The following is a 27,162-nucleotide window of genomic DNA, read 5'->3' as shown; positions in this document are numbered from 1 at the left end:
ACCAGCATCTAATTGGGTCTGATGAGGCTACACTTAATCCTGATTGGAGCTTTTATCACAACATCCTCTACAAATCCTTATGCACCGTTGGTGCAGGAGTCACTGATGTGTAGCCATGACTCTTTAGCCTATTCTCCACAATGAAGGGGGTCCAGCCTTATTAACCTTATTTGTACAATTATACAGGTGCCGCAAATTGTTTTATTAATGCAACATAATTCAGTGATTATTTGCTTATTAATGGAATTAAATTATCTTAATTGGACTAAAAGCTATCAATGTGACATTATCATGTTCAATTTAATTTCCTACACTGTCATTGTCAGGCGGCAGGAGGAACCAATAACAGAGAGAACAGCAGAGATAATGACAATCATGGTCGGGGTCACAAGTCTAAGCACAGTAAGGCGAAAGTACAAAACGTAATCCGAGAATTGTAAGTCAAACATCCGATCAAAGTCCTGTAACAGAAAATCAAACCATTGCCAGAAGGGTAATCCAAAAGGCAGAGGTCAGGATACACAAAACAGGTCAATACACATAACAGACAGGCAGGGAACCGCTGGAAAGAGCTGAAAAAGACTAAGGAAAACAATAAATACACAGAGTGGTTGAACAGAAATGACAAACAGGGGTGAGTGGGGGAAACAGGTAACAAGACACAGGTGAACTAAATGACAGAGTGAATGAAAAGTACAGAAAGGGAACATAAGGCACAAAAAAACAACACAGGAAAACAGAAACAGGGGAATGCAATGACAATATAACAAATATACTTTATATTTTAAGGGTATGTTAATGTTTTCAATATTTACTCTGAGGCTAAATGAAAAATAAAAGACTATGAGGCTACACACTTTTTAGCCTATTGCAGGCTGTTATTGTAAGCATCCATCAAATGTGCATGAGTATTGTGTGAGCAGCCTAAGTGGACAGCTGCGAGCGGGATCTTAAGAGGTTCTGTGCTGTAAGTGAATGATCTCGATCACTCATAACTTAAGAGTGAACTAAAGAGACACTTTTATTCAAAATGGGAATTCCACATTAATCTAAGAGTGATTGCGCAACCCTTCATGAAAGGCATTTAAAACGGTTGTTAGTGTTAAGAGGCTTTTGGGAAACGCTTTAAATTTGGACTTTGAATTTTAGACTAAAAACCTTATTAAAAGCATGGGTTTGTTTTTATTACTTACTTATGGTCTTATGAGAATCCCTCTGCTTTGCTACAGATTGATGTTTCTGAAGACATTAATCCAGGGGTGCACAACCCCGGTCCTGGAGGGCTAGTCTGTGAGTTGGCTTTTGTTCCAACTAATTACTTTAATGATGTATCTTTAGGATGCACTAGCATCTACGGTGCATATACGAATGTCTGATCAAGATATTATTTAGCTAATTATATAATTAAGAGCAGAAGTTGGCACAAAATCCTGAACCGGATCAGCCCTTGCTGTGCACCCCTGCATTAATATGAATCATGTTATGCTGTAATCTGAATATCCACAGGTTTGCTAGTTAAACAGATTTATGTGAGGGTTCTCTTGCACTGTGACAAAAGGAGATCAATGAGGGGTCAGAGGGCATTGATTGACCTCAGGACTGCTTTCCTATAAAGTGTATTGTTGTCTCAGCTGTTAAATGCCGATTCTGTGTTGTGACCTGTGGACACAAGAACGGAACCAGTCCGTAAAACATGCAGATGGAAGCCCACACCCTGGGGAAGCCCACACCCTGGGGTTTCTGGGATATGGTGCCAACCTATCTGCAGGTCAAGCCAAATTGGTCATTGTTGGAATGAGAAACCTGGAATATTACAGAAAGTTCTACATCCACTTTCCAGCACCATTTATTTCAGCCTCATACACTGTAAAAAAAATGACACCCCTGTAATCGCTCTGAGTGGATACAGTGTGTTTTGTGCAGATCGCAGAAGCAAAGGAGGGGGCCTAGCTATTCATGCAAAAACGAAGTTTCAGGCAATGCTGATAAAATCAGTATCTCTTCCAAACAGTGTGAATTACTTGCACTGAACATTGAGTTTGCAATGTCACATGACGGTAGTAGGTTGTTATAGGCCTCCATCTGCTGTCAGAGGCTCTGACATCACTATCTGCTTTATTATTGGAGTTGGATTATAAGGAGATCATTCTTATTGGTGATTTTAACTGGGATTGGTTGTCTACGGCTGCTGGCAACAAAATGTATTGTGATAAACCTGACACAAATTCTCAATGCGCCCACATGTATAAACCCAAAGAATCCAAAATCAATGTTAATTGACTTGAATTTAACTAACACTGCTCATACATATACTGAAATTAGCATATTCCCAAATTATGTCAGTGACCACTGTGCTGTGGCTGGGGTGAGAGAAGACCCGAAGGACCACGCATTGTGAGGAAAATTTTACTTCTTCCATGATCTTTATCATTGTGATTTCTCTCATCCCTGATTATCCCTGTTGAATTAGCTTGGGCTTTTTTTTCATTAACAGTTCTTGAAAGTCATAAACAAATATGCCCGCTATAGAAATGACACAGTCACACTGCATTCATGTTATGTCAGGTTTGATGAACGGAGAAACCAGATGCAACCCGGAAGTGAGTAAAGTTGAGTTTTTATTCTCGCAAGTCCACAAACAGAGTTCAATTGCCAGCAAACAGTTACAGGAGAGGTAGGCAGAGACTTTGTTGATGTCACTGGCGAGGGGTTCGTTAACAGAATAGTAATCCAAGAAATGCAGGGTACAGAATCGGCATTCAATAATTAGAACCAGAAGTGGGTCAATACACAAGTAGACAATCAAAAAAATGCTTAAGAAGATGTGAACAACACATAACAATCTAGCAAAGTAACTGTGGAGACCTAGACGTATATATACACCAGTGAATAAAACTGAAATGACAATCGGGTGAGAGAATGGAAATGAGGAAATAACAAACAGGTGAAATGAATGACTGGAGTGAAGGGTACGGAGCGGGAATTAGGACAAAACATAACATGAAACCAACAACGCAAACTAGAACACAACACGGGGTGTGACAATAAAAACAGATGAGACAAATAGATGTGGTGAGAAATACAAAACAGACCATGACGTGAAAATAAGTGATCTAAGCACAAAACATAAATGAGGGAAAAATACAGAATGTGACATGTTAACTCTAAACTAAATGGTAAACTATTTTAACCAACATTTTGTCTCATCTGGCATTTTCAGTCTGTATCTAACTTATCCATCCATGGTGTATCTAATGTACAAGTATCTGTACCTGTAGATAACATTTTAATGAGTATCTGGGAGATGAGAGAATCTTTAATATAACATCCTTATCTCAGAAAGAGGCCCTCTCAGCTCTAAAAGGTATTCATGCAAGGAAAGCAGCTGGCCCCAATGATCTGGCCCCACTTGCTGCCAAAGTTATTACAGAACCACTGACTTATATTTTTAATCCGAGTACTGAACTAAACACTATCCCAGAGGTATGGAAATATCCACTGGTTCTGCCACTGTTAAAACGGGGGGACCCTGCTGGCTTAAACAATTCACAAAAAATCCATGACACACTTATTAGTGATCAATTGGAGGAATTTTTATATACCAATGCTATTTTAAGGAAGTCTCAGTTTGGATTTAGAAAAGGGATAGCACTACAACAGCCAAAATTACTAATGATTACTAATTGAAGCACTTGATTCTAAAAAGCAGCGTGCAGCATTTATTGATTTGTCTAAGGCATTTTGACACGGTTGACCATGGAATACTGATTAAGAGGCTGGCAAACATAAGGCTCTCCAGGAAAGCAGTTGGCTGGTTTAAAAACATTCTCAGTGTTAGATCGCAATGTGTACAGGTTGCTGGTATGACTTCTGACAGGCTTGCCATAAATACTGCGGTACCGCACGGTTCCATTCTTGGGCCTTTGTTATTTAATGTCTATGTAAATGAATGTGAAAACAATGTTGATGCAGATACAGATACCATCATTTATATCCCTGCTCCCACTCTAGAAGAGGCATTTTACAAGCTACAGAAGGCTTTTAATGTTGTTCACGAAAATCAAACTAAGAACTAATCTAATTTAAACTTTTTTTAGGCCTTTTTCAGCTTTATTGGACAGTATATAGTATAGAGAGACAGGAAGAATGGGAGCGAGAGAGAGGGGAAGACATGCGACAAATGTTGGACGGTCGGATCCGAACCGCCGACGTTGCGGCTCACAATGAGCATGCGGTCAGTGCTCTACAGGCTGCGCCACCGAGACACCCATAATTTAAACTGTTTCTGAATGCATATAAAACTAAACTGATGGTCTTTTCCGAAACAAAAATCCATCCCCCTACTCTGCCTCAAATAGTAACATTGCAAAATAAGCAAATAGAGGTGGTGCCTTCTCACAAATACTTGGGATTTTACCTAGATGAAGCCCTGTCTTTTAAGCTTCACATTGAACAGCTCACTAAAAAGCTTAAACTTAAACTGGGTTTTCATTTCAAACTAGAAAAACACTGTTGGCAGCTACATATCTACCTTAGCTGGATTATGATGATACTTTGTATATGAATGCCCCAGTGTCTTACCTGCATACACTGGATGCACTGTACCATGCTGCTTTAAGATTTGTCACCAACACAAGATCCCTCACTCACCACTGTACAGTTAACAGGATGGCCATCTTTGACAGTAAGCGGACAGAGTCATTGGTGCATGTTTGTGTATAAAGCCATTTTAGGGCAACTGCCAACCTACCAAAGCACTTTACTCTCCCAACAAAGAAATGGACGTAACAGATTAAGATCGTAGAACTGTGTTTTGTATAATGTTCCCAAATCAAAGTCAGAGTTTGATAAGCATGATTTTAGCTATGCTGCCCCATCCTCTTGGAACTCTTTGCAAAATGACCTGAAACGTTTTATTGAAATTGATGTTTTTAAATCCAAAATTGGAGATCTGTTGACCATGGAATGCACATGCTTTTGATCATTTCCTTTTGGAAAAAAGGTATAGTTCCCAAAATGTTGGTGTATTTTACAAACATTTTGAGATTAACTGATGTTCATTCTGAGATTCTGTTCTACCCAAGACTTTGGTGAATGTTCATGAAAATGTTTTAAAGAAAGTTAAAACATTAAATTAACAATAAATTAAAGTTAGTTGGTGAATGAGGCCCAATGTGCCATGATAATGCAGGCATTACTTCCATCCAAAAGCTGACAGCAGGTGATCTCACTAATTGCCATGATCAGAGAGGAGGAAACAGTCATTGAAATCACCTGGTGTAGTCTTTAGTTAGAAGGAGAACATGCACTCTTGCCATTGAATTCTGTGGTCCTTATAACATATGTATATATCATACGTTCAATGCATGTGCTTCTAATTCACGATTGATTGGTATTTATCAACATACACACAGGGATAAAAAATAAAAAATAAACTATCTACTGTTTGATAAATCCACGTAATTTGTTCGTTTGGTTATGATCACACATACATTTGCACATAGATTTATGAAAATATTGATAAATGAGGCCCGAAAGCAGAATATTTATTTTCCTGTGTTTTCGCTGTCTTAGATTGTAGCAAAAAAACTGCACAACAGTGTTAATGTTGAAATATGTGCAACCTATCCATTGTACAAAACTAAAATCAATGTAAAACTACACTGAATGTTAAGGTTGTTATGATATTTCTTGGCTAAAATGCGATTGTGTTGTAAATGTACAGCAAAGTAGTATTTCCCCCTCTCCTATTCTCCCCCAGAACTACATTTCTTTCCGCAACCAAACTGAATAAATAAGAATCCAAAGTAGAAGTTATACTGTATATAAGTGATTATTTCCAAGCGTTTTCATTGTCAAGAAACAATGCCTGTGCATATAAAATTATTTTTGAATGAGGTTATATAAAAATGCTTTCCAAGGCAGACGGCACACCATTTGACAAACCACTGCGCTAGATATCTGCTAACTGACTAAACTCAACCTTGCTTTTCTGAAATAGCCGTTTTCGGAAATGATCTATGCTACTAATATATATATATAGATTTGCTGTAGTTGGTTGCATCATGCATTAAAAAACCCATTAACGACCACCTCCTTGTGGATTATTCCTTCCTAGTTTTGTGAGAATAAGAGAAACTGATGTGCTAACCACAAAATAAAACTACTAATCTAAACCAGCAGAGTTATCACGTCTATCTCCTGAGCATACATGCCTCTTTTCCAGTAACTTCCTTTTAGCACTTCCAGTGGACATTTGATTTAGAAACGTAGCCATTATAATACATTATGAGCATCAGAGCCTGGGTTTTTTTCTAATAATTTTATAAGCCTACTTCTTGCAGTAGCCAAAGCAACTGCCACAGCTACTGAAACTGGAGAAACTGGAACCCTTCTAGTAACCAGGGAGCAAACAAGTGCCCACAGTTAAAAAGCCTAAATGGAAAACCACCACAAACTGCATGTTTTCCTTATTTTTAGAACCAGTGTTTATTCCAGTTTGGAAAGCCTGTATTTTAGGATGGACGCTATCAAAGTCATGCTCTCTGTCAATTAGGATGAGTCCAGACTGCCACTGCCCTCCAAAGCACTGGCTGCCAGCCTCACCTTCTCTTACCTCTGTTACCCGCCTGCTTGCTCCAACACTGAGGACTATACCTCATCAAGTTGGTGCAAGCAGACTGCAAGTACCCAATAGACCAGAGGAGTAGAAAAACATGCCATCTGAAAGATAGCCATTGCCCTGTGAGATCCCCTGGAACAGCTGGCATAGATACAATCCAAGAATTTGATTCTGGACCACAGGGCATGTTAGCAGAAACTACTGCTTCAACTGGACTTGCTTAGAAGGCCAAATCCATGGCCTTTTCACAATTATGAGATTAAACAGATGGGAACTGCTGAAGTTTAAGCCACAGAAGAAATGCCTTATGATGTGTCTGCAAAAAACATTAAAAGATTTGATTTAGTAGTGCCTAAATTTGAAGTGCAGTGAGAGTGGCTTTGACATAGAAAAACTCATGAAAAACCACCAATGATGCTTCAATGTGGCAATTCAATCCATCATTTGAACTTCAACCACAAAAAGCATTATTCTGTCATTTCAGAGCAAGTCAGGCAACAAAAAAAGCTTTTTTAAGATTGGTGCAGCCAAAAACCATCGTCCCGGATATAAAATATAGCATCAGCAAAGAGTAAGATCAACAGATGCATCCTGCTAGAAAAGACTTCAAAAGGCGAAAGTATTTAATCACTGTCCTGTGACATCCACTGTCCAGACCTTCATGACAGATCTGCAAAGGCTTACATTTGTCATCAAACTCAACCCACACTGCCAAGTCTTCTAAGTCTAATGGGTTTTGGGTGATTTCACCCTAGGATTAGGCCACAATTGAATAACAAAATAACATGTCTTGTTATTTTATTATGCATGTACATGCTCATTTTACACCAAACAACCCACACATTGCTACAGGAGAGAGCTAGCAAGGATATCTCACTAATTACAACTAGTAGTCTGTGGGAATCTGGCATATGTTTGAGTGCGGCTAATGCACCAGTAACCTGAGGAACATGGGCTGACCCACCATACCCCTGGTGAGACAAAGCCAATTTTTCCAGTTACTTTGGACTTCCACCCATAGGCTAGGCTCAAATATCCATCCATCCATTATCTTAACCCGCTTATCCTGAACAGGGTTGCAGGGGGGCTGGAGCCTATCCCAGCATACATTGGGCGAAAGGCAGGAATACACCCTGGACAGGTCGCCAGTCCATCGCAGGGCACACACACCATTCACTCACACACTCATACCTATGGGCAATTTAGACTCTCCAATCAGCCTAACCTGCATGTCTTTGGACTGTGGGAGGAAACCGGAGTACCCGGAGGAAACCCACGCAGACACGGGGAGAACATGCAAACTCCGCACAGAGAGGCCCCGGCCGACAGGGATTCGAACCCAGGACCTCCTTACTGTGAGGCGGCAGTGCTACCCACTGCACCATCCGTGCCGCCTAGGCTCAAATATGAGAAATGATATTTCTACTGTTACCATTTTGTTCTGATATCAAACTATTCTGCCTTTGTTTTCTACTCTTTTATAAACATACATTGTTTCAATGTTTTAAAAATGAAAGGAAGAGAGAACTTTTTTATGCAGGATAGGCTTCATAATGATGTCAATCCAAAATGTTTAACAACAACAATAATAATAATAATAATTATGATTATTATGGCAGGAAGGTGTGTTTTCGCCCTGGTGTGCACTGCAGATTGTAATAGTACAGTGTGGTGGGTGGTAATGGTGAACTACTGATTAAAACCATATGTCAAGCATGAATAAGTGAGTCCAAAGCAAACATTAGCAATAATTATTTTCATCTTACTAGCCATGTTTTGTAAAGGTTAAACCACAACAAAAGGCAAACAAAGCAGTAATTCATGTGGCAAACATGGGGGGAAATGGGAGTGTTAAACTAAAAAAAGACATTAATCCCCCAACCCCCCCAACCCCAAACTCTTATTCATTACTGTGACACTGTATGTTTCTTCAGAGGACCAGAACACTCAGTGGAGAGTTTATGATCTGGCTGGCGTGAATCACCATTCCAGTTCCTCTTCAGCCTGCGATGTCAGCTTCCTGCCCTTCATCTTATCCATGGCAATGTAAGATATCTCTGTCCTTGCTTCAATCCAAAAGACCGTTTTCTGCACTGCACAGTGTTTCTGAATGTGGAGTGTATAGCAGACCTCTTTTAAAGTTGATAAATAGGACACATGTATAACCAAAACACTACTGTATGCGTTGCGAATGAAAGTTCAGTAGAGGCTACTTTCCGTCACTCTATCTCCATTGTAATTGAACGACTTGGCAGGAGTAGAGATTAACTCACTGTGACTACTCAAACATAAAATGCTGTGCCATATGTTTCACTCAAATGTTCTAATTTACACTAAGAGAAAGCTCTCGCTGGAATAAACAGCAATGGGAGAAACCATGTGCAACAATTATTAGTTAACTAATTTGTTAATGAAGCTTTATAAAACATGAAATGTCAGAGTGTCTGCGGACTAAAGTTTGTTTCTCTGTCTCTGCAGAGGTAATTCTGTAAGAAGGCGTGCGTCTGTCACTGTGCCATCTCTCACCACATTATCTGCTGGGTTTCTGAGGAAGCAGCTGCTTCTAATGGCACTGAGTTCATCAGTCAGTGAAGTCATTAACCAAAACTGTGATCGTTGTCCAACACAATACAAATGAAAGAAACTTCCTAAAAAATCAGTTGCACCTTTTCATGACCCATTTTTTGTTCACATATGATTTGCAGCCTTCTTCTAAACCTATTTGTACAAAGCATTTCAAACATGTTACAGTCGTAACCGTCTTTAAGATTACTTTAATAAAGTAATAACAAAATCTCTATTGTTTATTAATCTGTTTATCCAACTAATATATTCATTATACAATTAAAAATGTATATCTGCCATTGCTCATGTCATTGTTTACAAATGATAAGGCTTCTAATGGTGAATTCAAGTATTGCATTGTGGGTTTTATCAAATAATCCGTCTATCTGAAGGAGACCAGTCACTGATAGGTACCGAAAACCATCACCTGTTATTGAGTTACCGGAGTTAGTTATGTTGTGCATGCATATCTGTAGTGTTGCTCACTTGCTTAATTAACTTACTTAGATAGTTACTTTCTTTGATGTTATTTTGTGCACTTGGATTAGAGATTTGTCAGGAAACATGGAGTGAATTTACTGTAGTTTCAGAGATCAGAGATGTGAGTAGGCACGTGCACTTTCCCAATACAAGATGATGTTAACCCCTCAAGCTTCAAAAAGTGTGAGATCAGTTTCTTTGACTTTACCTTTGGCCTTTATCACAGCAAGCACAGTGGTTCAGAACCTCCTGATTTCAGAAAATGGTCTTTGCCAAGAAATAAATATTCAGAATAAGAGGTTCACGAAGACAAGCTTGTGAAAAAAGAGGTTTACATTGAGAGGTCTTGATGGGTTCGAAAATTGTTCAGCCATGCCATTTTATAATACAATTTTTTACAATCACTTTGACGCTAATCTTCGAAGCAATTTTCTAAACCTAAGACACAAGACTCAAAACGGTCCGTACTTGTAAAACAGCCTGTACACCTGTTCAAAACATGCCTTGTGCATTCATATCTTTGAAGAAATCTTGCACTTCGACACTCATTGGTCAAAATAACAAATTTTTCATTAAATGCTATAGGAACATTTGATCGCCCACACACAAGATAACTATATCTTCTGTCACATTCTGTTGCCTTTTTCCTTGTCATCCTATCTGCATATTCAGATAGGAATTCCACATTTTCACATGCAAATGATTTTTGCAACTGTAAACCACAATTTTAATGTGTTCAAACAAAACGTGAAATAAACAGGTTACCTTTTTCCACACTTATTTTATGTGTGCGATTATTTTTATAGTTCAAATGTACTCTTCACATGTTGGTTGTTCACATAATGTGTTTTTTAATGAGGAAAATGTGGCTCTTTGCAAAAAAGTAGCTGTTTTTCTAAACGCATTAAAAGGCATGTACATGATACACCGACCTCACCCTCTTGAAATGGGGTCCAGCGTTGCCATGGAATGTTGTATGTAAACTCTCTCAGGATGCTGGGGTTGTCTCACATGTCTACCCATGCTGCTTTTAACAGCTTTGCTTTATCCAGCACTAACAAACCATAACCTGAACAAAAAACAGAAGCTTCTGGAATTTAAACTAAATAATAAATATGATTTTCTGTCTATTTTTCAGAATTACTCATCAGCATTCACATGTAATTGTGTTTGGTTTAAAACAACACCGTCTAAACTAATACAATTGTTCATCAACAGTTGTGTGGGCTTTTCCCTGTGAACCAGAGACCAAAAAACAACCAAAGCATCATTGTGGGAAGATAAAATAAATATTTCCTTTTTGCAGACCCATCCCTGAATGTCTGATGTTTTAACTAAAACAAAAAATCCTGGTACACTTGGCCAGACATATCCCCCCAGGCCCCACCTGGATGGTACAGAAGGTTAGCTGCCATTGGCTGCAGTTGGTAGTGTTTGGTCTGACTGCTTGCCCCTTGCTTTTAAAACAAAGAATGAAAATGGACTTCAGCTTCTGTTGGGGAGCAAAACAATGAAAAAAAAAAACATGAAAAAAAAAAAAAAGGTCATTGTTCTGTCACTGCTGATAGGGAACAGCTCTAGCTGCTGAGTGTGCCTGTGCAGTAGCTTGATTTAAGGTAGGCCTACACTCACAGCATATGCCCACTTAGTCACAAGAGGCAGAACTCCCCATAGCTGAGTCTGGAAAACTGGGAGAAAATTTGTGTATTTCTAACCTCCCCGAATGAAGCAATGAAACCACACCAGGGTGAATTTGCTGCTTTGTAGTGAGAGTTGATATTGGGTGTACTCTCTATTCAGTGGTTTTGGCAGTTTTGCTAAAATAAGAGAAGTATTTTCATACTTTTTTTTAGGTCTATGACCTCACCAGAAGGGTCACAAACAAGAATGGGGTTTCACTTCAGATAAGCATGGGCTTGCAGTGTAAAGGCTGGGTGGTGTGTGCGTGCATGCATGCATGAATAGCCTGTGTTTGTTTCCCAAAAAACATCCAATTGCTGCCAAATTATGGAATTACCTAAAATGGAAATCATAAACTGGAGCCTACCATTTCTGTTTTTTCAGTTCTGATATTGACTTGTGTGTAAAACTATTTATTTTTCACAATTTAATTGTAAAATATTAGTCTCTTTACATTAATATGATTTGACAGATGTCCTTATCCAAAGAAACTTACACAACTTAAGGGTAGGCCATAACGGCACTCTCATTACTGGGAATCAAACCTGCAACCTGTGAGTTACCAGCCCAGGTCCTACCTATTAGTGCTTCCCTCATGGAAAAAAAAATGTATGCCTTGGTTCCTTGTGAAGTAACACAAAGATTTATGAAGCACATGCCTAGGCCTAACGTTATAGGCTATAGAGTCGCTTTTAAGCGTAGCCTGCCCTCTACTGTCAAGCACGATTGTTGAATGACTATCCTTGTCTCGGAATGCGTCATTCCCAGTGTGATCTCCTGAATCGCAATTTCCCAGATAAAGTAATTTTATAGCTTTCAGATCGGCTGCTCAAGGGCTCGATGAGCTTTGCAGGCGGCTCGAATGACTGGTGAATGGCGCACATTTGCAGCCTGGCAATAATGTGGCCATTTTGACAGAAATTGTGACGCATTATCTGCAGTTGCGTTGTGTAACTCAATTACCGTCTTCGTATTTCCCAGAACCAATTGAAGTCATTAATTTCAGGAAGATGGAAACGCGTTGCGTTTGCTGCCACACGGTTTTGATTCAGAACTTTTCCTAACTTAATTTCCTGAAGCTGGACATTTGCTTGACCCGTGAGCTGGACATGCGCCTGGAATAAACTTTACGACGTCAACTTCATTTTCGGCAGTGGCTTTTGTTGCAACAAAACAAGCATGGCGGCTGCACCGGGTAGCTCAAGAGAAGCAGATGTTTTGGGGTATAATTCTCGAAGAAAGGATGGCGGAGGGGGTGATGCCAGTGCAGCGCCAGAGTCCTCGACAGGAAAGAGTTCTGACCAGAAGCCTGTGTGCCTGATCGTCCTTGGTATGGCGGGATCTGGAAAAACGACTTTTGTACAGGTGAGTAACGTTAGCTAGCTACACAGCTCATGTTAACCTGCTGCTGTTTGGTAAGTTGCACAGCTTCCTAGTCGCTCGAAACTACGAGCTGAACTGTCATTCCACTAACTTTAAGAGACTTGCTCATTCTTAATAACCAAACTGCGTTACCATTTACAGTGTTGAGGTTGCCATATGCTAATGGTATACTTAGCTTGAAAACGACAACCTGGCTAGCTAACATTAGGTTAGCTAAGGTATATATACTGTCTGGCTGGCTAAGGGTTGCTGACATCCTAGCTATCTATCATACATCATACCTGTCATACAGTAGCTAACAGTTGTCGAGTCAGTTCTCAAATACGACGGGGCTATCTTGCTTCATCCATTTTGAATAAAGTGTGTTGATGCCAAGTAGACCTAGCTAGTTAAACTATAAAAGTCAATTTATCTCGCTTGCTATATTGCTATATTAAGTACGTGAGTAGCTTACCGCCAATGTGGCTGACTAATGTTAACGTCCGCTACGTACTTGATTAGAAATAGTTTGTAGTTTCAGTTTATATTCCAGGTAGCCATTTGAAATCTTCAGTAAATTAATTTACAATCGCAGTGGCCATCAGAATGATTACATTGCCACTGGCACGTTTTTCTCCGGTCTGCCTGATGCTGGTCTTGTTGATAATGTAATATGTAACTGTATAACTTTACTTCCAGCGTCTCACGGCTCACCTTCACGCGAAGAAAAACCCCCCATATGTGATTAATCTAGACCCCGCAGTTCACGAGGTCCCCTTTCCTGCTAATATCGGTAAGCAAGTCTTTGATTTACTTTTCACTAGACTATGCTGAATTTAAAACGAGTTTTAATTTGTCGGTTGGTGTTTTCCCTCGTTATGTTGCAGATATCCGTGACACTGTCAACTACAAAGAAGTAATGAAACAATATCCTTTTCTCACTTACGTCAATGAGCAGTAGTTTTATTTACAAAGGTAACGTGGTTTCAGAAACGCCAAGGTGTCCCCCCCCTGTTTGGAGTGTAGATTCTGATTAGGTGGTAAGAATCACCATGAGCATGGTCACCCCTAAATCTGCTAAATATATACAGCCTCAAGCTACTATCCCTGCTTTAAAATGTTATGCTCATTGAAATGTCTTCGATTTAGTTGATCCAAATATGCCATCTTTTTGGGGGAAATGTAAAATATATCATGTTCACTGAAAATCTCCTTAACAAAAACTCAGGTATGGCCTCGGCCCAAATGGTGGTATTGTTACCTCACTAAATCTCTTTGCAACGCGGTTTGATCAGGTAATTGCATACATTTGTCAGAGCCCTTTTCCCATTAACAAGAAATGACCAGAAATGGAGCAATGTATCAAAGTATTTTCCTGCAAGGATCCAGTAATACAATTTTAACTAGTTCATTTTATGGTAAATATTCAATTATCTTTTTATTTCACTGTTCTGAATCTACCCCACTTTCATTTTAAAAGTATGTGTGTTTTAGAATAAAAAGAAATGTTACTGTATTTTAGCATAACTTCAAAATCATAATTTGTCTTTTGTAGAGTGGTACATTCTGAAATTATTCATCTTGTCCAACAGATGGCATTGTTGTCGATTGTAGTCTTAGCCATCTACAAAAATGTTTGTGGAAGATAATCATTGTTAACCTTTTTTTTTTTTTTCTTCCAGGTCATGAAGTTTATTGAGAAAAAACAGAATCATCACCAGTAGGTTCAAGGACAAATTTAATATTTGTATAGATGTTGACATAAGATATGTCAGCTCTTATGTAGCCTAGAAAACATTTGTTCTTTTTGGGAATCTGCTGGAGCTTTCTAATCCACAATCTCTGCCAACAGGTATGTGCTCATAGACACACCCGGGCAGATTGAAGTCTTCACCTGGTCAGCTTCTGGAACCATCATCACAGAAGCTCTGGTATGTTGCAGACATTGTGCTGAATTGGTACTACAAAGCTGTATGTTGCCATGTGGCTTCAAGTGATGTTGCTTCATTTAAACATACAGTAACCTAATGTGTTAGTATAGTCACATGGTTGCACATAGTAGAAGTATATTTCACAAGGTAGCACCCCACAATATCATTTTTTATTGGCCATTTTAAATTGAAAAAAATAAAAATGACTGTGCAACGCTGGCCCAAGGGAAGAATCTGAAACTCATCATAGAGGGGATGGTGTTGGTCCAAAATAATTACTCTGGCTTTGCTTATCACTTGAGTATTACATTTACATTTACATTTACATTTTAGTCATTTGGCAGACGCTTTTAATCCAAAGCGACTTACAAGTGCATAGGTTCTACCACAAGTCGAAGCATCACATCCAGAACTAGGAAAATACACCTGGACTGCTGTTCTAAACATATAGTCGTCATCATAAGTGCTTTTTTTAAATTTATTTATTTATTTATTTTATTTTTTTGTATTAAACAACATGGAAACGTTTACCTGTGCCCTTCCCAATAATCTTTCAGCTGATTTTCACAATATTTGTCGAGTCTGTTACGATTCTTCAAATTCAGATTCCCCAGCCAGGAGATCATTGAAAAAGTTAAAACTGATTCTATAAAAGACCAGTAACAAAGGGTCATCATTGTTTTGCTTGCTCTAAACTGCCTCAATTTTCTTAAAAAGAATAGTCGTTGCTGTTTTTTTTTATTTTTTTTTTTAATCATGTTGGTTCAAAACTCAATGTATTGTCAATGACTGTCCCCAAGTATTTATAGTGGTGAACTATCTCCACTCTCTGATTTCCTAAAATAGTTTGATGCTTTGCTAAGTTAGTGTAGACTGGAATTTTGTGACGCTTATAAAGAGTAGTATGGAACTAAGTTGCTATAGAGAGGTATAATGTACAGACCTGGTCCAAATGCATAATTGATTTGGATTCAAATACTTTTCTGTGCTTGAATGATCTTGAATGAGGCTTGCACTTTTTGTATTTCAGCTGCTTCTGCTACTTCAAATATGATATATTGGCAATGACTCAAATATCATGGAGATGGTGTTGACATGAAAAAATATTTTTGCAAATCAGATTTGAAGATTATAATCACTCATAACTCGATTACCTTTCATTATACATGTAAAAGATAGAACTGGTGAAGTTCCCAGCACCTAGTCATTCCTCTAGTCTTTGATCACTTTTGGAAACTGTGGCTGTTTATCAACGTGAGGACCAAAGTTGTGCCAACAAAATTAAGCCATTGTGAGACTGAGAAACAAGAATAAAACTTAGTCATCAAAGCATAGCACCTAATCTTCGAAACAAGGTGTTGGGGTGTTATGGTCTGCGCATGTATGGCTGCGGGAGGTGTTGGCTCACTTATCTTTATTGATGATATAACTGCTGGTGGTAGTAGCAAAATTAAGTGTATGGATACATCCTATCTGCTCAAGTTCAAATGAATGCCTCTAATCTCATTGGCCAATGGTTCATTCTACAGCAAGATCATTTGGATACAATTGTTGTCCCAAACATTATGGTGCCCTTAAATGGGGGAACTATGTATAAAAACTGCTGTAATTTCTACATGGTGAAACCAAAATGTATGAAATTTCCCCATTATTCAAATCTGAGAAATGTGCACTTTAACCACATGTGATTATTTTGTATTACAAATCTCAAATTGTCAAGTACAGAGGCAAATAAATATATGATGGGGTTTTGTCCCAAACATTATGGAGGGCACTGTATAAAGTGATCTAAGAACCATTTCTCTGCAACCTACAGGAATGGAGATAGGGCAAGTCACATGTTGTGAAAAACTTTGTCAGCCCATATCTCCCAGTTTAATAATTGATAAAAATTTAATTTTGGTTCCAGGGATTTCACGGCAAATCAGCATACCAAATCTCGTTTAAATCTGCGACGATGTGGTCCAAAAGTGTGTTGAGTTGACATGGAATGATCCTATTGTGCTAAGTTGGCACAGTGAGACAAAAGCAGTGTCTTCTCCACAGGCCTCCTCTTTCCCCTGCGTGGTGGTGTACGTGATGGATACGTCCCGCAGCGTCAACCCCGTTACATTCATGTCCAACATGCTTTACGCCTGCAGGTAAGCTTCACTGCAATCCCATGATGCCCTGCTGTCGACCTGCTGGATCCCTCAGCATGTGTGATGCGGGCAGGGCTGGACTAATGTGAGGAATTAGCAAGGACTGGGAAGACTTGGGGAAATGAGAAGTAATTGGTTAGTTTCGCTCCGCTGATGACCCTTCGGATTTTGTGCAGCAGATGGTTTTTGTTGAACATTTGTTGAAAATGATGCAAGGCCTCCAGAGAACGGCAAACTTATTTAAAGCCCTAAATTTGTGGTCGTTTGCCATATTGGAACTAAAAGAAGAGGAGTTCATAAGTATGTGGTTAGCCATGTTTTAATTAATTATAACAAGAAAAGCTTTGGCTTTGAACTAGGATGAAGTTGGCCATGTTGGCCTCTCCACGTACATGTGAATCTGTATAGCACTGTATTGTTGTAAGGGTTTAAACGGTTAGTGGGAGTAATCACCTGTAATAGGCTGAGAGGACTTTTCAGGTGATGGTATTGATGCTGCTCTGTCCTATGTGTCTGCAGTATTCTTTATAAGACCAAGCTGCCCTTCATCGTGGTCATGAATAAGGTACTGTGCTGTTGCTGTCCTCACCTGACCCTGTTACTGACAGGCCTATTCCCCAAGACCTTGCTATGGCGTGTCATTTGTCATTTCTTAATGCCCCCTCCCACTGGCTGTGGGTTTTGATTCCCCTTGTATACTGTAGTCTGGCACTTCCTGACACGTTGTACAGCATGCACTATAAAACATTTTATTGATCGCTCAGGCCGTTGTCAATCAAAGATGTATAACAGTGGAAGTTCATTTCACACTGACGAGTCAGTCGGTCTTAGGACACAGAAGGCAATTCTGATGCCAGAATTTCGCTAAGCAATAGGAATACAGAATAGGGTATACACAAAATTGTAGGTGTGAATGCAATTGACAATGCATTCAATAAATGTTTTCTCCATTTATTTATTTATTTATTTAATAAGTTGTATAAATGATGAAGTTAAATAGTGTAGTATTTTTGAAAGATGACCTTGGTAAATTGCCAATCAAGAAGATGACCCAGATAGATCATTCCATATATGGTAATTATACCTGTCAATCTTAAGGCTCTGTCTATTCCTTCTGTGCTGCAGACAGACATAATCGATCACAGCTTTGCGGTGGAGTGGATGCAAGACTTTGAGGTCTTCCAAGATGCACTGAACCAAGAGACATCCTATGTCAGCAACCTGACCCGGTCCATGAGCCTGGTTCTGGATGAATTCTACAATAACCTGCGGGTGAGATGAATGGAGTGCCACTATTAGAAATGGCATGGAGACCCATCCCCGGTCAAATCGCATAGCTGCTGATCCTGGTAAATACATGAGAAAAAAAGGTGTAAGAAAGCAAACTAGCTCGGCTTCCTCATCACAGCCAATGTAAACGTCACTCACAACTGACAACAAAATCAAACCAGTTTGAAATTGTCGTGGGGTCCCCAGACAAAATCAAGACTGGTTTGGAATGTTAATAGTCCTGTCATTAACCAACCACACGACTTTCAAGGCGACATGCTTGAAAAATTAGTTTTTCCGTCAGGGATTGGGGCAAAAGTCGTGTAGCGTCAGTTTGGCTTAAAGTATTGTTGCAGTGTGTGGATGCACGCTGGTTGTATTGGTTCCTGACTCTGCCAATGCCAACATGGCTGGCAGTCCTTCAGGGTATATAATTGGCTTTACTGTCCTCCAGGGAGGATGCATTTCAATGATCAGGCACCTGAAGTCTGCCTGGATCAGCTGCACATGAAATGTACTCCTCAGACAAGCTGACTATTGCGGTGGGAACAGTAGCAGCGGCTGTTACCAGTCACTTCAGGACTTGCTGTTCACTCCCAAGCTGACGGAGCGATGAGAACATCCAAAAAATTTGGTTGTGCATTTCAAATTGGGAGGAATTAAAGTTATTAAATTTGTTGACAAAGAATTGAACATTGATGCAGGGGTCTATACTCGGTGACCGCTTTATTAGGTACACCTGTACTCCAGCTCATTAATGTAAATGTTGAATCAGCCAATCATGTGGCAGTGAGTGAGAGTCAGAGAGTGAGGCCAGACTGGTTCAAGCTGACAGGAAGGCGACAATAACTCAAATGACCACACGTTATATTAACGGTATGCAGAGGAGCATCTCTGAACACACAACCCGTTGAACCTTGACATGGATGGGCTACAGCAGCAGAAGACCAATACGTCTATAAAATAAGGCTTATAAATGGCTAAAAGAGTGGCTACTGATTGTAGGTTTATATGTGCAGTTTACTCTGAGTATCTGTGAATGTGAAATCGGTGTAAAAAGAGGGTTTTTGACTGGCGTTGCACGTGTGGAGTGTCGGTGTGTCCTCGGCTGAACCCGGCTCACCACGGCTGTTCAGTCACGCACGCCATGTCTCCCCTCTGCAGGTGGTGGGTGTGTCCGCTGTCACAGGAACCGGGCTGGACGAGTTGTTTCAGCAGGTTTCCGAAGCTGCGAAGGAGTACGAGACGTAAGTGACTGACTTCCTGTACCTTTAAAGCCCTTTAAAATGACTACTCTGGCTGAGGATACCCACCCCCACATGATGCTCAAAACTCCTTAATACAATTCTGACTGACTAAAATTCTCACAGACAGCTGAGATTGGTCAGTGTTTCGCCTAGGTTTTGTAATTTATTTTAATTTTATTTTTTATTTTTTGCTTAAAGCTTTTTTTTGCTTTTGCTTAAAGCTTCTTAAAGCTAACTTTCTTTAAAGCTTACTTTGAACTTGTATTTAAGTGTTGCTGTTGCAATTTCTTTATTCTGATTGAGGTCATGGCTCAAAGGTCAGTCCCTATCAATACATTTTAAGTTCTTTGTTAGGCTTGGTTTCAGGTAATTGTCATTGCCCTGTGGAGTGCACTCCAGTTATTTGCTGCAGTGCTACAACCACTATTTCTATTTAAATAAAAATAGTGGTTGTACCACTGCAGCAAATGATCCAATAAACCTCTGAGGTGGTGTGCCAGTATCAAGAGTTTTGTGTGTGTTATCACAGTGGTAAAGCACCACACAACGTTTCTTGCTTCAGTAACTTTTTTTTTTTTAACAAAAAATAGTTAAAATGAGCTTTCTCCCCCAGGAACAATCCTCAGTATTACCCAGTCAGGCACCAAGAGTTTCTGTGAATTTTATATCGGGGTAGTTTATGTTGATGTTCCATAAACAGAGGAAGTGGAGGCAGACGTATTGGTACAGTACAATGTTTCATGGAACTTTCCTGAATTTATTTCTCCCTCGCTCACTCTCACCAAGTAGAGAGTCACAATATTGGCTCAACGTTTCATGGAACTCTTAAAACTTAACTGCTCATAAATTGATTTAGTTTCATTTTTTCTGTCTCCTTTCATTTTTTTCTATGTTATGCTCTGTAGCAGTGATAAAAACTGATGTTAAAGACTGATGTTGAGGATCAGATCTCCTGAACTTCCCCTGAACTCCTTTTGTACTCTGGTTTCCAAATAAAAGGAGTTTGAAGTGCCACAAGACATTTGGGCAGGCATTTACATTGTATAGATGTAGTTCTGTAAAAAGCTTGGTCATTATCATTGCATGTGTCAAATTTGATGGTCGATTTCCAGAGAAGTCATAACATGATTTCCATCTTTCAGGGAATACCGTCCAGAATACGAGAGACTTCACAGAGAGCTGGTAATTGTATTTCTTTTTTTGTTGTTTGATTCTTTGATCACTTCTGATACATTTGTGTGTATGTGTTGACAAAGCTTTTGCTGTGAACTTTCAGAGAAAATGAAGACTTAATTGCTTGTCTGTGCTTTTTAATATCATCCAGTGTACAATTCTGCATTATCCTGCAGGAATTTTGTTAGTCGTGGTGCTGTTGATTTTGTGGCATGGGCGCAAAATTATTTGTAAGCATAACACAAATGAAGTCTTCTTGCCCCGTTAATCTTGTCCAAGAGCCATAATATACATAGTTACACAGATTTATGTCCTCACAAAGAGGAAATTTGGATTCTGTCTCCACCATATTGTATTTTTCACCATTTTGAATTCTATGAAGCATATGAGACTTCTCCTGTAAATTTGATTTGTGAAAATTGTAATACTGCTTCTATTGACTAGTCTTATGAACATTTCAGAAGCAATCGTCGCTATGATGGAAGAAAATTAGAAAATGGAAGAAGCCAGTGAACTTGCACTGGCACTTCACATAAATGCTTATAACTCCTCAACGATTTGGCATAGCGTGACCTAACTGAACTCGCATTCATTTCCACATCAGGCTCCAGCCATATTGGGTTGACCTGATCAAAATACAGGGTTCATGTAGAGCTCAAAATTAATAGCTTTTAAAAGTCATTAAAAAATTTAACATAGCATAGATTCAAGCCTTGTTCTGAACATATACTGTATGTGCATGCTCTTGCATACACACAATGATCCCTGAATGCACTGACCAATCGTCATGAATTTGGATTTATGAATGCATTCCTGTTCATCTTGTCTTCCCCTAACCCATTATGGACTATGGCGCCCTATAGAAAACCCATCGAGGGGTTAACGGTATGCATAATAGCCTTTCTGCCCCCCAAACAGACTGCAGCTCAGAGTAAGAAACAGCAGGAGCAGCTGGATCGCTTGAGGAAGGACATGGGCGAGGTTTCCATGGAAACCTCTGCGCCCGTAGGTGAGTGCCCCATGTGCGGCATCACCGGCTACTGTTGGGGACAGCCATCTTATGGCTTTCTGGCAGCAGTTGTCCATTTTCCCCATGGCTGTACTGTGACACTATGTCCATTTGGTCACGCTGCTTTTGGGATGACGTCGTACTGCTGGTCTTTCGCAGAAGCGTCGGACCTCACGGGCCCCAGTGACCTAATTTTCACACGAGGGAACCCTGACCAGGAGGAAGAGGAGACGGTCGAGAGCGACACGGACGACATCGACCACAACGGTGAGCGCCATTGCGAACGCTTTTCCGAGAACCTTGTGGACGTGCGGTTTCGTACGCGGTGATATTTCAATGTTCTTCAGCTTTAGTTTTTTCAAGTTTTCTTCTTCTTTCATTCAAAAGCTTACAGTTTTTCATTTCCTGGCGCTGTACAAAACTCCGGATCTTTCTGTGTAAACAATGACTCACCACCCTGACATCTGCGCTCACGCTTTCAGTTCCACTCAAAGACAAAGAATTGTATCAATGAATTATCCAATTGTGTGCAGAGTTCTTAGGCTCTCCTTCAGGACCTTCTGCATATTTGAAGAATAGCACTGCCTATGCATAGCAGTTTACTAGACAGAGGTGAGTCTGGGTAGGAGTATTACGCCCAGTGAACTTGCCTGCTTCTAGTATGACCTGGAATGGATTCAGCTGATATGCATTAGGAGTGCTGTTTACACCCCTGGTATCTTATTTCAGATCAGGGCAGGGCTTCCTGCCTGCTAAATTCAGTGAAAATGTTTTAACCATTTCGCAAAACATCCAAACAAACCAAACAACTGCAAATTTAGTCTTTTGCAAGATCATTAGATGTCATCCATCGTAGTCTATTACTGTAGGTTTGACAGTTAAAGGTGGAAGATGTGTTTGACCCTGGTTTTTCTTCCAGGTTGTTTTTCCAGAAGGTTCCAGAGATTCAGAAAAGGCTGTTGAAGCACGTTGAATTTCTTGCATTTCGGGTTGACACCAGACTTTAATAGTATCAAACGGGGATTGCAGTGTGACAAAGAGGTTCACACATTTCAGATGGTGCAAGTGTTGGCTTGCGGCTCTCGCTAATTAAGGGTGGAAAATGTAGTGTAATATGACATGCTGCATGACCTGCAGTCACAGGTCTCAATTGGACGTTGTCATCCATCTGACATGTATGAGTGGAGTTATGTTGTGAGCAGGCTACCTGTTCTGACTCTGTTTCTCTGTCTCTCCCCTGCAGTCACGGAGGAGAGCAAGGAGGCGACGGCATTCGGAAACTTTCTGAAGGAGAGGAAAGCGGTGATGGAGGTGCGCAGTAGGAAGCATCAGTGACACCCAGACTCCTGACCTTGGCTAGGAGATGGTCAGTTACGACCCCCTCTGCCTGCACCAACGGTCCCTGTGCCAGTCCTTGCGGTGGGATGCTGGTTGGGAAGAATGGTTGAGGGATTGGCTGGAAACGGCGCGGTTTAATGTTTCCCGCTCTTCTCTGTGCATATTTAGTTGATGCTACCTCCTGCACATGGGACACTGTGACTATAAAATGGCCGCTTCGAGTGTCGTAGCGAGTGGGTGAGCTCCTGTGCCGTAAAGTTATTACCGGGGAAAATGTCATTGTTTCTCAATTTGAAGGAGCAACCCTGTTGCTTTTCTGTCGACTTCAATTTCACAAATGTACCGTATATTGCAAAAATCAATAAATAAAATACTTTTTTTATAAGGACAGTCTGGGAAAAAGTTGTTGCTTGCAGCCGATGCACGTCTGAAAATTCATAAAGCCATTATTTTTGTTTTTCCAATGTATTCTTTTATTGAAAAGCATACATGCTTGTGCTGTTGTAACTGTATACTCACTCACTATTGAAGCTTGTCTGTATGATCCCGAGAAGTGAGATTCATTTTCTTGGCTGTCTTCATAAAGATTTTTATAAAAGTTTTCGACATGCACAAAGCCCCGCTTCAGTGTCTGTGAGTGATTGCGTGGGTGAAAGCAGTGGGCTGCCAGAGCGTTTATGTGCCGTATGTCCGTTGAGTGGTCTGGAAATACCAGGTTCTATGGCTAGCTCCATCTGCTGCATAAGCACCACGTTGCTCCCACACATCCAGAATATTCTAAATGGCAGTTACCGCTGGACAGAATCCATGTCACGTCTCCACTTCTCAATGAATGCCTATGCATATGCATCACTAGTGGTTAGGTTACCCTTAGCATTGTAGCGTTATTGATGTTCCAGTACTTCTACATCACAACATACCGATATACACATAATGAAGCATATTCTCTGAAGTATATTGCATTGCATTTCATTCTGTTGCTAGTGTAGATGTGGGGTAGCCTACTGTGTGTGTGTGTGTGTGTGTGTGTGTGTGTGTGTGTGTGTGTGTGTATATGTATGCCTATATGTATATACATATACAGTGTCAAGAACAAATATGTGAACCCTTTGGAATTACTTGGTTTTCTGCATTAATTGGTCATAAATTGTGATCTGATCTACATCTAATTCCCAAGTATAGACAAACTAAATGTGCTTAACCTAATACCACACAAACGATTATAATAGTTCATGTCTTTTTTTGGACACATCCATTGAACATTCACAGTGCTGGTGGAAAAAGTAAGTGAACCCTTGGATTTAATAAGTGGTCGAACCTCCTTTGGCAGCAATAACCTATATATATAGTCCTGGGGGATGCAGGAGGCTGTGTGTGTGTCATTGGGTGCTGCTCTGCACCTATCAAATCTGGGAAAAGTTTTTTTTTTTTCCTCAGAATAAATGCTAAATGGACTGCATTTATATAGCGCTTTTATCCAAAGGCACTTGAACAGTGTGGGGCGGGGGATCGACCCGGCAACCCTTCGACTGAGCTAATGTCTCCCCATAAGAAAGCAATTGCCCGCAATACTGAAGTCTCCAGCTGCAGAAGTGTAAGCTGGGTGGAGGTCATTTACAAAGTACAACTCCAGTACAAAGATTTGAGTCGTGCCGGCTTTGCCAGTCGTGCTGTTCTTTCTGAAAGGGTACACCAGCGGTGTATGTAACAGAAACCTGTGAATGATAGGACTGAACGGAAAAAAAGGAACACAGTTGGCGCATCCTTGGGAAGCGCGGCTTACTCTTACCGCCCGTTTTTAGCGCGGGCGAAGCCTGAGCAGCCGTCGGAGTGAGTCACGCCGCGGTGGCATTTAACGGAGCGGCGCTCCACACGCCTCCCGTGGGCCGGGGACTGTGCCAGCTCCACACACTCATCCGGGAGGGAGAAAATGTCAGGAGCGGGGACAGCGCAGGGAAACGGGAACATTCACAGCCTGCTTGTGGAAAATGTCAAACCACCCTCGTCAGGTGAAAAGTAGACTTTAAATGTCATTTAATTATATTTGTGGAGCGAGAGGAAGGAGAACAACTTTAATTATCTTGCAGTACGGTAAAGGGGAAAAGAACCATCAAGCTTGTTTACCATCAACTTTACCTCCATACATAGGATGCCACCTATTTCACTAGGTAGCACTAGGTGTCACTAGACAGGCAATAATCTGCCAGCTCACACCCCCTCTTCTCCATTGTCCAATCAAGCATCATGCTGCAGGACTGCTAACCCAGTTGGTTACTTGGTCCTGATTTAAGGGGGATCTCATACCAAAACCAAGAGTGCCTCCACATAGGAAAAAATACTTCTTTTTTTTCTTCAAACACATGCTCTTGTAAAAATAGTGCAGTCCCCTCCAAAAGTATTAGAACAGCAAGGTCAATTCCTTTGTTTTTGTAATACAGTGAATACATTTGTGGTTGCGATAAAAAGATGGACACAAGACTTTTATTTCCTGCTGTTTATACCTAGAGGTGTTAAACTACTTAGAAAATAGCACCTTTGGTGTCAGAGCACCCAATTTTTAGGTGAGCAAAAGTATTGAGATGAAATTAAAGTATTTAAGTAAATGACTCTTTTGTAGCTTATTCCTTGCTTGCAATAACTGCAAAAAGCCTGTGAGCCATTGACATCACCAAACTGCATCTTTTGTGATGCTTTTCCAGGCTTTTACTGTGACCTCTTTCAGTTGTTGTTTGTTTCGGGGGGGTTTCCCTTAAATCTCTTCATTAGATGAAATTTCTCCACCCTTTGGTCTTTCCATCACTTTAGCAGAGGTTAATCTTTGTCTAGTCAGTCCATAAAACTTTGTTCCATAACTTTGTGGCTCATCTCTATTTCTTTGCAAATTGTCATCTCGCCTTCCAATTCTTACTACTGATGAGTGGTTTGCATGTTGTGGTATTGCCTCTATACTGCTGCTCTCTAAATCTTCTTTGAAAAGTTGATTGAGACCTTCACACCTGCCCTGTGGAGATTTTTTGTGATGTCACTGACTGATGTTTTGGGGTTTTTTCTGTCATCAAATGCTGTCGTTATTCGTGGTTAACCTGTTAGATGTCTGTTGCTCAGTATGCCAGTGGTTTCTTTCTTTTTCAGGACATTCAAAGTTGTTGTAAAATCTATGCCCAATGCTTATGCAATGGATTTCCCCTTTTTTCCAAGCTTCAAAATAGCTTGCTTTTCTCCCAAAGACAGCTCTTCGTGTTGGTTTATCTTTTCTAACACAAATGCACAAGCAAAACCCAAGGCTAAAACCAAGAGTAGACATTCAGAGCTATTTATTGTTTAACCAATTAATCTTACATGACACATCTGAGTAATAAGAAACACCTGTCAGTCACATGTTCCAATATGTTTGCTCACCTAAAAATTGGGTGATCTGATACAAATGTCATACGTTCTAAGTTTAACATACCTAGATAAAACCAGGAAATAAAAGCTGAAATTCCTGAAAATCTGTCATCTCATTGACCTCAAACTCAATTGTCTTCCATGTATAGCAAAAACAAAAGAATTGACCTTGCTGTTCCAATACTTTTTGAGGGGACTGTATGCACTCAATCTTGTAACATTTTATTGTAGTGGTACAATAATTCTTGCTGGTCAGAAGTCTGATACAAGAAGAGAGAGATACATTTACACATACATTTGCCAATGGGATATAGCATAATTTGTGTTGCTTGCTGCACAGGTTTCACAGTTCACAGGGTATGGTGAGTGGGTGGTGGGAGCAAGTTAACTAGTATTTGTTTTGTTCTGTAGAACAATCCTGCAACCATTGATTGACTATGAAGGATTGTGGAATTGTGTGGAATTATAGCCAGTGGCCAGAGAGTTGGTGTGAGAGTGCCATTTTGGTTCATCTGTCTGTCAGAAATTCAAAGCTGTGTAGATGAAGCAGCTTTTTGTTTTGAATCAATGGGGTTTTCCTGACCTTGTCTCAGGTGACATATTTTCAATTCACTAACTAGCTTTGAACTTGATAGCAAAGGTAATTATTTTTGCTTAACATGCTTGTGTAGCTAAAATATCCATTTAACTCATTATAAATGAAGTTGATGGACTACAATCTGACTACAATCTGATTTTCAGGCCATCATTTCTAACATGCCATTTTCTCAACCATTTCCACCATCTTCTCCACGATCCTGCGTCTCGCTGTGCTCCCATATGTGCATCTCTGACCGTATAGTCTCCTTTCAAATCCATTATTCTCAGCATGCCCTGCTGCTTATAAAAATCTCTATAGGGTCCCCTGAAGTAATCAGGATTCATGAGATGCATTTTAATTAATACACAGCTAACCCAA

General features: G+C 40.1%; 1 protein-coding gene across 1 annotated transcript; it reads left to right on the top strand.

The window, feature by feature from the left end:
- The first annotated feature begins 12,084 nt into the window (after positions 1 to 12,084).
- On the top strand, positions 12,085 to 23,433 carry gpn1 (GPN-loop GTPase 1). Its single transcript, XM_061244190.1, has 14 exons — positions 12,085 to 12,712; positions 13,409 to 13,502; positions 13,597 to 13,636; positions 13,938 to 14,004; positions 14,392 to 14,429; positions 14,562 to 14,640; positions 16,687 to 16,781; positions 17,301 to 17,346; positions 17,907 to 18,053; positions 19,215 to 19,297; positions 20,440 to 20,479; positions 21,389 to 21,479; positions 21,639 to 21,746; positions 22,723 to 23,433. The coding sequence occupies exons 1-14, from the start codon at positions 12,527 to 12,529 to the stop codon at positions 22,812 to 22,814; spliced, it is 1,206 nt and encodes a 401-aa protein (XP_061100174.1). The 5' UTR covers positions 12,085 to 12,526; the 3' UTR covers positions 22,815 to 23,433.
- The last annotated feature ends 3,729 nt before the right edge of the window (positions 23,434 to 27,162 follow it).

This window comes from Conger conger, chromosome 1, assembly GCF_963514075.1.
Source record: "Conger conger chromosome 1, fConCon1.1, whole genome shotgun sequence".
NCBI lineage: Eukaryota > Metazoa > Chordata > Actinopteri > Anguilliformes > Congridae > Conger > Conger conger.
This window is presented reverse-complemented; position numbering and strand designations above follow the sequence as displayed.

Bases quoted from the DNA above. Each gene is read 5' to 3' on its own strand.
- gpn1 (XM_061244190.1), top strand. From the start codon at position 12,527: ATGGCGGCTGCACCGGGTAGCTCAAGAGAAGCAGATGTTTTGGGGTAT. The intron at 18,054-19,214 runs GTGAGATGAATG...TCCCCTCTGCAG, and splicing joins AATTCTACAATAACCTGCGG to GTGGTGGGTGTGTCCGCTGT. The intron at 20,480-21,388 runs GTAATTGTATTT...CCCCCCAAACAG, and splicing joins AGAGACTTCACAGAGAGCTG to ACTGCAGCTCAGAGTAAGAA.